This window comes from Archocentrus centrarchus, chromosome 3 (assembly GCF_007364275.1).
Source record: "Archocentrus centrarchus isolate MPI-CPG fArcCen1 chromosome 3, fArcCen1, whole genome shotgun sequence".
Taxonomy (NCBI): domain Eukaryota; kingdom Metazoa; phylum Chordata; class Actinopteri; order Cichliformes; family Cichlidae; genus Archocentrus; species Archocentrus centrarchus.
The window spans coordinates 13,319,597-13,329,224 of NC_044348.1; the positions used below are offsets into that span (position 1 = coordinate 13,319,597).

Consider the following 9,628-nt stretch of genomic DNA (forward strand, 5'->3'; position numbering starts at 1 on the left):
GATGATCCCCTATGAGCAATAGTGGGAAGGAAAAACTCCCTTTTAACAGGGAGAAACCTCCAGCAGAACCAGGCTCAGGGAGGGGAAAAAGATGAGAAAAAAGGAGAGCGGCAGGAGACAAGGACAAAAACACAAACTACTTCCTATTCTACTTTTAGAAACTCTAGGAAAGAGAAAAGGAGAGTCCACAATGTCCACTGACTTCTAGGCCTCGTGTCCTAGTCAGTGAGTAGATTCTCATCGACAAAAAGTAGAATGATCAATAAAGCTCAACAGGAATAGGAAGGCAAGTTTAACACCTACTTGAACCGCTCTTGACTCACACCTGAGTATTGATCACAAGTGACTCGAACAGAAAATGGGTCAAATACACAATACAGGGTTGTTGAATGTGTAAGGATCCATGAAGAAGGTTAAGAATTTCACCTCATCTTAAAACACAGTATCTGGCTTACATCACTGACTAAATGATTTCTTTCAGTCCTTTCCCTCATCATCAAGGACCCCTACTGGTTAACATTAAGCATTACAGTTAAGAAAAAAAAAACAACTGAAAAACTGATGGGAAATGATATGTAGACCTTACCAGCCTTCCAGTTCCAAATAATCTTTTATTAAATTGTTATTGTAGTATACATTTTATGTGTGTGTGTGTGTGTGTGTGGGGGGGGGGGGGTGTCTTATTTTTTGCAACAAGACATGAGTTCGCATCTTAAAACAGGAAAGAACAGTCCAACATAGAAAAGATCACAGTTCAGTAACGTTAATTAACTTCTCACTTTCTCCAGCTCCTGTAAAACAATTAATTAACTGTATGTATCACTCGGTGGGGAAGCTCTTTAAAGCGCATCCAGAGACCACTGAGTCATATTATTCAAGGCCACCGTCCATTTGCCACGCAAGCAGAGCCGGGTCTGGTTAGGTTACAGGAACAACAACAAAAACCCTTCCATTACACTCATTGCAATAATTAAAAACATCTACCTCAACTTTCATTTATTAAGCAAATTAAAACTCAGAAGAATTTGTGGGTTTTAAAGCAAATAAGATGAACTACAAACTGAAAAATACATAACGTGTCCAGTCTTGGTGGATAACAGATGCTTAATCCTAGTTCAGACTGCCAAGGCCTCTGATGAGCAATGATAGCTAAGGCAAATGGAGTGGTGCACATATAATACAATACCCATGCACAAGATCAAAGAAGACAGCACAGACTTTTTCCTCTGGACTCAAACTTTACATCTAAACAAATCAGTTTGCCGTGTGGCCGCCTTCGTCTGCGGGGATTTTAATTGTAAATTAGTTTGTCGAGTCATAAAAAAAGTGCAGGTATTTTGCAAAACTGACATTCAAAAGGGCAAAAAAAAAAAAACAACTTTATTCGGAGATACTGTATATAAAACAGACTTTTCAAATATTGAACTTCCTGCTGCCAAACTCCTTTTCCTGTACAGTTAAATCATTTGAGTAAATAAGTCTATATTACTGTAAATGTTTTATATTACAGATTTCCATACACTTTTGTCACTTTACATGTGTCCCATCACCCCTCAAACAGAACGGGTTTGAAAACTTACAATTTTTCTGATATAAATACAACTTAAAAGTTTGAGAAGCTTGATGAGTGTTTAAAGAATCCATCATAAAGTGACAAAAACTGCACAACACTGAAAATATGGCTTCTCTCTGTCCCTGTACATCGGGGGGCTTGCTGGGTGTTGGAGCCCCACCTCTGAAACTACATGGTGACTTCAATGTGTAAAAACTTGTTTGCCACCAAAGTGGCACAGCCTGTTGGACTTGTTGGACTGGTTTGAGATGGGGTTGAGTGACACAGTGGAAAAGATTTGCAGCGGCATTAGTGTGTGCAAAGTAGAATAAAAGGCATATTAGTCAGACCCAAAACCTTCAGGAAAAAGCAACACTTCAAATTTAAATGTGATTATATTGATTATCACACAGACAAATTGGAGAAGATAAAAGTCAGTGTGATTTTAAATAAGGAGTGAGAAAGGGTGAACACCCACATGATTGTAAGACTTTATCCAATGTGCCAAATAGAAAGAAATGAGAATGTGTGGCACTTAAAAGCACTGCCTCTCATCAACTGGTCATAGCTATATAAATGAGGTAATAGAATACAAATGTGAATAATATTTATGTAAAATTATTTCACTGAGGAAGGGGGAGGAGAACTTCCCAAATCTGATTCAGAGCCTTGAACATTTCCTATTTCTGAGCTGTGCAGGTGATGACACAGGCCTGTGTGTTTCTGTATATTGGGTTATAGCATTTAGGTCTTCTTCTTCAGGTCCTCAAACCGCCTCGTCAAATCATCAAAGTCGATGTCATCCGAGGTGGTGTTGCTTCTGCCGAAGGAGGATGTCGGGAGTGTGTCAGGAACAGACGGCAGTTCTGGGAGAGCGTTGTTGTCATAAATCCGAGATGAAGGAGTAGGACCTGGAGAGTAACAGGTATTAATTATTCAGGAAGATGTTTGGTAGGCTGTGCAATAGAGGTGAGCTCTTTAAAGGATACCTTCAGTAATATCCTACATTTTTGTCCTTGTTAAAATATACTGCAAACAGAGAACCCCCCCACCCCTGAGTTTAAAGATTCAAACACTATTCAAGGCCAACTAGCACAACGTTGGTTTCAGTCTTTTTCAGTTGATTGACTGACAATAAGAAAACATAAAACATTTCCCGCCTGCTCCTTTAACTGCTGCTGATTGTTAGCAGAACTCACCTGTGGCCTGGGAAGGAACGAAAGGTTTGTCAGTTATGTCGTCAATCTGAAACAAAGAAATGTGTAAGGGATGATGTCATCTTCATATTAAAACTTTTTAATTTTTTGATATATTTTAATATGTGTGTTAGTATTAATAGGACTTGGATTAATACTTGATTCCAGCAGTGCAGAGGTGAAAATAAACCAAAAAGGAAACCATCACCTTTAACCCCTTCAGTCATGATACAGGAATTTTGGTGGGAAAAAAAATATATATATCTTCTGCCTACATAATCTTTTTATGTAGGAGATGTAAGAAAATGAATATTACAGTACAACACATAAATATATAAAGTGATGTACACAGTTGTGTATGCAGTGACTAAAGGGGTTAATGTGCAACACAAAAACTAATTTCTGGCATTAACTACTCTAAGCTCTCTCTGCAAAGGAACTCAGTTACCTCTTCAGCTCTGTCCCACTCAGAAAAATTGTTCAGGTCACAGTTAGTAGGTTAAAGTGGTCAAACTTCATGCTACCTACATCCATGCGGATGAAACTGAATATGGCCCTTCTCTGAGAAATATTGCTGAAGCGTGGAGGACAGCCAGAACTTTAAGCAAGCTGAATAAACAGTTCTTCCCTGAGTGGCTCCCTGCCCTGTCCGTCTGTCCATCTTTGGGAACATGAAGGGGGCATGGATGGAGGGGAAGGGTTCAGTCACTTACAGACTCGTATGTAGGGGGAGAAGTGGGCAGCTGAGGTGGCTGCCCTCCTCCCATGGGGGGCTGGAAGCTGTTGTAGGTTCCAATTGCAGTGTTAAACGGTTCCTGAGAGGACAAAATTAAAAATTATAAAATTATATAAAACACATCTCAAACAAATCTGAAAAAGGTAGCTGACTATATATACATACACTACATGCAGTCTGCCTTTACAAATATTTGTGAAAGAGCTGACTGAATTGAGCATGGTGCTGTAATAGGATGCCACCGATGCAACAAGTCAGTTTGTGAAATGTCTTTCCTCCTAGATACTCCATGATCAGTGTTTAGGAAACACAGCATCTCAACCACTAAGTGTCAGAGCAGGTAAAATTACAGAGCCAGGTCGCTGAGTGCTGAGGCACACCAACGTTCTGCTGACACAATGCCTGCAGAGCTCCAAACCTCCGCTGGCATCAACATCAGCACAAACACTGGCTGAGCAGCTGCTCTAAGTAATGTGTAGGTGGCCCAGTAATTATAGTGTGTATAATTCTTATACAAAGCAAAGAAAATTAATTTCATATTGTGTTACTGCCATTAAATAATCATAACATGTTTCAAAAATCTGAAGCAGCTGTGAAGGATTTCTAATAACCTCTAAAATTTAACAAAATATTAATTTTAATTTATAATAATAACTTTGGGTCATTCCACAGTAATTGGGAAAACTAGAGTTGAAAATTAGATTTGAGACTTTTAGCTCAGAATCTATTTTTTTATTGTTAATTGAATGCTGATTACAACATTTTTTAATGTCATAAATTATAATAAATTAGCCAAAAGGCAAAAATCAGTGTCACAGAGGGGACAACTCTAAAATGGCTGGAATATGTCTTTTCTTTGTTGAAGTCTTCCATTCAGTAACAGGTAAAGCTGTACCTCGCATATACTAACAATATAGCATTTTATTTTCCATTAGTATTTACATTTAGGAAAATAACACCATCCAAGTACAAAATGTCCCCTCGGAGACAAAATAAGGTAAAAAAGTTTTTTTATTCCCACAGTGGCTCGAGTAAAATTCATAACCTATTGTGAACTTTTTACTTTGGGGTCTTACTTCAACCAGATGTAACAAATAAAGTTGATACTCAATTGTCAGGCTTTTGTGTAAACAGAAATGAATGTCACAGAGGGGACAAACTACTTTTGATTTTACTTTTATATTTCACCTTAAAAACTGTTTACCTTGCCTTGTTTGGTATCATTAGTTTCAGCACAACCTCACTTGTGCCTATACAGTTATTTCATTTTGACATACTGTGTTAACACATTGGCCCTAAAAATCACATAAAACATCAAATTTGAGCAGAAAAAAAAAGGTTGTTTTTTTGTTTTTACTGTGAAAACCACAAACATGTTTATAAAACTATTTTTACAACTTAAAATACAAATATAAGTTGTAAACTTATGTACAAATTTAGCAAACAAAATTATACACAACTATTTATATTAAAATGCAGGGAAAGCCTCGGGCATTTTTTGTACAAATATTTACAAAACAATCAGGTTTCGGTAAGACGCCACACAAATTATTTGTGCCACTCCAAAAAAGCAGTTCCTGTCCACCACAGGACAGAGGGGCCCATCACAGGCAAAACCTGCTAGAAATATCGCTGTCTGTGTTTCGCCACCCTTTCACCTGTTCCTCAGCAACCAAATGATTAGCTTCCTTTTGCTTTGTCAGCCCAAGCATTAGACATGACATGAAAGTTCAATTGATCTATGAGTACTGTATTGTCAGGAGCACATATAATGTAGGAAGATAAAGTTTTATATTTGGGAGGGAAAAAAAAAAAAAACTATTCTTTTTGATAGCATGTAGAAGTGGACAAGTGTCCCCTCCGTGATGCTACATATGGTTACATATTCAGTCAGAAGAGGAAAAAGGCAAAAGGCACAGCATTAGTTCTTCATATCATCTATTAATGTATTAACATATTAGTAAAATGATGTAACTGTAAATTGCAATTTCTAACTTATCTCATGGGAATATGTAATTAACTTTTGCAGCTCAATTTCTGATTTTCTTGGTCCCCTCTGTGACATGCTACTCAAATCTGAATATTATCCAATATTTTTGATACACTGTTGTGAAACTCCTTGTACATATAGGTCTTGGGGCAGCTGTCCCTTATAAATAGTCACAGGCTATTAAACCTTATTACTGCTAATGATACAGCAATTATATTTTTCAAAATTTTCCTTCAATGATATGCAAAATACTGTGAAATACCCCCTGTGTGTTGGTAAAAAGTATGTAATTAAAAAAAAAAAAAAAAAAATTGCAAGCTCAGGAGTAACTACCTATATTGACAAAATATTGCTTTAAAACATGATTTTTAGATGCTCCAAAAACCAAAATTGCATACACGCCTGTCAAAGTGCAGGTATCAAATGTCTGAACAGCAGATTTAAAAAACTGAATATAAACAACAATACCTGCATGCCATGATAGGACAAAATGCGAATTTTTGTTTGTTTGTTTGTTGTCAGTATAATGGCCAAAACAGAGAAGTGCTGTTGGTTTACTTTGTAATATTGAACTGTTTCAAAATATCTTTTAAGTTTTGTACAAATTCAAATCTGTTGCAGGATGTAAAAAAGGAGCACAGTGTACACAGAGCACAGTTAATTAATAAAACTGCAATGTACACAATTCACAACACAATCATCAGGGTTGCTATCTTTAAAAGGAAAACCTTACAGCTCCTTTGGCAGGTGGATAGTTGAAAGGTGATGGCATGGGCATTGCCATAGGCATGGGCATGGGCATGTGGATTCCAGGAGCTGGTGGAGCTGTGAATCCTCCACCACCTCCTCCTCCTCCTCCAGACTTCCTGTCATTGTCCACATCAATCAGGTCAGCCTCCTCCCCAGGACACACCTCGGGCTGTCCAAAGAAGCAGTGGATAGTAAACACACAGAGGGTAAAACTTCCAACCTTCACACTGAGCAACCACAGACTCTTTACTGCTTACCCGGACCATGGCATCAGGTTCATAGGGGACATTATAGTTCTTTGCGATCTCTATCAAGTAGCGCTCGACCAAAATCTTGGGAGGAGCCTCCACACTCAGTTTGTGCATCAGCTGAAATCAGATACTTGATTAGATGCCACTAACAGTCACAGGCGAAAGGTTCGTGCATTCCTATATATGCTTGCAGACAGTCAATGGAAAAAATTACCCTGTCGTTGACTGTGCCAATCTGGTTTGTCCTGCATAGCTTGCCATATTCCTTGCTATATTTTGCACATAGCTGTTCAGAAACCTGAAAGAAGATTTTAGAGACAAGACTGTCAATACTGGCTTGAAAGGAATAGATCTAAATACAAACTTTAGAATTGTTATTGGCAATGCAGCCAGTATTTAGACAGATCTTACAGTTTTTAGCTCAGACACCTCTGACTGCAGACGTGGAGCTGCCCAGATGAGGGTGGACACTGCCTCCTGTAAGCCTGGGTCTAGTTCTCTAATAAGTAATAAACAGCAGCAGTGTTACCAATGATGAACACTTAAGGTAATTAATGTACAATGCTCAGCACTCACTTCATAGACTGAATGAGGCCAAATCGAGTCAACAGCAAGTCACAGTAAAGCTCCAAGATCTCCATGGCTTCTACTAGATAGTCCTCTCTGATGATGTGCTCCACCCGGATCCTTGCCCGCTCATCCTTACCCGATGACAGATAATCTGCAATCTCCTTCCTGGCTTTCTGAGCAAGCTCAGCTTTTTTTTTTTTTTTTTTTTTAATTAAATGTGTCAATGGTAAAAAACAGGGAAAAAAAATTACACAACTACTTTACAAACAAAGACCCACTTCAGCTGTTGGAGAGCAGCACCAAGGACTCACTTTTCTTTTTCTCCAGGAGTTTGAGCCGGTTGATGACCAGTCGAAGGTTGACTCTTAGCCTCTCTGCTTTGAATCCTCCTCCCAGCATGATGATGGATAACCTGTGGACAGGAGAAACAGGGAAACCGCGTGAAGACGATCTTTGGAGACCATCAACTAACCTCGCCACCTCTGATCCAGTGAGTCACTCAATCATGTGAGCATGACCTGCCCATCGCAACACAATGACTCCGCACATTTAATCCACAACACAACACAACACAACACACACGTAAACACGGTCAGGAATAAACATAAAGTTAGTTACTAATAGAAACTGTCAAGTATTAAATGACTAACGGGTCAAAACAATTAGCTTTAGCTTGACGCTGAGGACAGATAACGTGGTGGTGTTACTTTAAGCGACACCGTCTTATCTGGTTTAGTGTACTTTATTCCATTAGCTTCACCACACTGTTATAATTATACACTATTAGAAAAGCGAGTCGATGTCAGTGTCGCCAAACCTGTTAGCCACAGCCGTTGCTTTGTTAGCAGTCCTCTGTTATCGTTTGCGCTAGCTCCCTAGCTCTCTCTTAACGCCAACAAAACCGAGAGAAATACGCTCAAAGGGTTTAACCAATGAGGTCGTTTCGAAGCGGCTAAACAGGTGAAAATTATCAGAAGCTTACCTGTATAGATGAATCGAGCGTACACACCAACTTATTTGGGTTTCTGTCTGTTTCGTCGGTTCACTTCCGCGATTATCTTCAGTGACGTCATGGGGAATAACCCAGGGGCGGGGTGTGTCTGAGTCACACGAGAGTCAATCACTCAATCAAAGGTGCAGGTGTGACCAGGTACATTGCAGTGAGTCGATGGCGTATCACAGATAACTAATAATTCCTGTGAATGTTGTTAAGCATTCACATTATTGTTATCCTTCTCCACGATATTTAGTCCTTAACGCCTTCTGCATCGTTTGAGGCACAGAAACCGTTCTGGTATCAAAACGTTCAGCTTTTTCTGGAGAAGCGTGCTATTACCTTTCGTTTTTGTAACCTTTATACTTTTTAAAATATTTAAAAATATTTTTTTTTCATTTGAAATGAATGGAGAAAGCTTCAAATCCTCTTCAAACCCACCCTGCTTTACGATATAACGACTTAGAGCTAGAGGAAAAAAATCAAACTTTAAACGGGCCCCAAGACCTATTCAGGTATTACTTGGTTTGTTGATATCTTTTATGTTTTTCAAACCGTTTAAGTTTGAACTTTTCAGACAGTTTCTGAAATTTGTATTCGTGTGTATTGGAAGCTTTTAGAGTGGTGAAATCACTCACCAAAGACTTTCAGCTCTTTTACTTTTCAGATTTTTTTCCCTTTCAGCTCTTTTTACCTCCCGCAGGTTACTCCCTGTCTCCAGGCCACTGGCACCCCCTTGGGACTTAGCAGTGGTTTTGGATGGGCTCTGTGGCCCTCCATTTGATCCTCTACAGGATTTAAAGCATCTGTCTCTGAAGACTGTGTTGCTGCTGGCACTAGCCTCAGCTTTACGTGTCGGTGATATTCATGCTCTTTTAGCACATCCTTCATGCACTCAGTTTGCCCAGGGGCAGGCTAGGATTCTGCTGAAACCCAACCCGGCCTATGTGCCTAAGGCGATGGGGTCATATATGCCGATAACCTTGACAGCATTCTCCCTGCTCCCTTTTTTCTAGTGATGAAGAACAAATGTTGCACATACTGTCTCCTGTTCATGTTCTGTGTGCTCATTTGGACAGGTCTAAGCGTTTCCGAAATAGTGACTAGTTTTTCATTTCGTGGGCAGGCCCTCACAAGGGCAGGCCTATCACTAAGCCACGGCTCTCACACTGGATTGTGGAGGCGAATGCACTGGGGTATACGAGTCAGGGGCTGCAGGCTCACTCCGCTCGTAGCCTCGCAGCATCCTGGGCCCTGTTTAAAGGACATCTGTGCAGCAGCAAGCTGGTCTTCACGTCTCACTTTTGGTGGTTCTACAGGCTGGATGTGTCTGCTCCAAGTGTAGCCCAAGCAGTACTGAGCTCTGGGTCCTCACTTGGATAAGTGGACTATTTGCTGACAATTGCTTGAGATAAGCTTGTCTGGCAATACGGGAGTCTCCATTTCCCATAGTGAGACGTCAGAGCAAATGCTAGTAGTGAGAACTTGAGATTATGAGAAGTGGGGTTACGCAAGTAAGCTAAAGTTTCTTTGTGACAAGCATTTGTTTGGGGGTAGGTCAGCAGGGGTTTCTTGTACTTGTCTACTTT

The 9,628-nt window shown here is 39.7% G+C and overlaps 1 protein-coding gene across 2 annotated transcripts; it reads right to left on the reverse strand.

Annotated features, from left to right (window-relative positions):
* Positions 1-611: 611 nt before the first annotated feature.
* Positions 612-8,143, reverse strand: ist1 (IST1 factor associated with ESCRT-III). 2 transcript variants are annotated; one of them, XM_030718880.1, is made up of 10 exons: positions 8,028-8,143; positions 7,357-7,457; positions 7,052-7,232; positions 6,887-6,974; positions 6,690-6,773; positions 6,482-6,592; positions 6,208-6,393; positions 3,462-3,563; positions 2,752-2,758; positions 612-2,463 (listed from the first exon to the last, which is right to left on the reverse strand). In XM_030718880.1, the coding sequence occupies exons 2-10, from the start codon at positions 7,442-7,444 to the stop codon at positions 2,297-2,299; spliced, it is 1,014 nt and encodes a 337-aa protein (XP_030574740.1). In that variant the 5' UTR covers positions 7,445-7,457; positions 8,028-8,143; the 3' UTR covers positions 612-2,296. The 2 variants fall into 2 exon arrangements, with proteins under 2 accessions (XP_030574740.1, XP_030574730.1); XM_030718870.1 differs by having other exon boundaries at positions 617-2,463; positions 2,752-2,797.
* Positions 8,144-9,628: the final 1,485 nt, after the last annotated feature.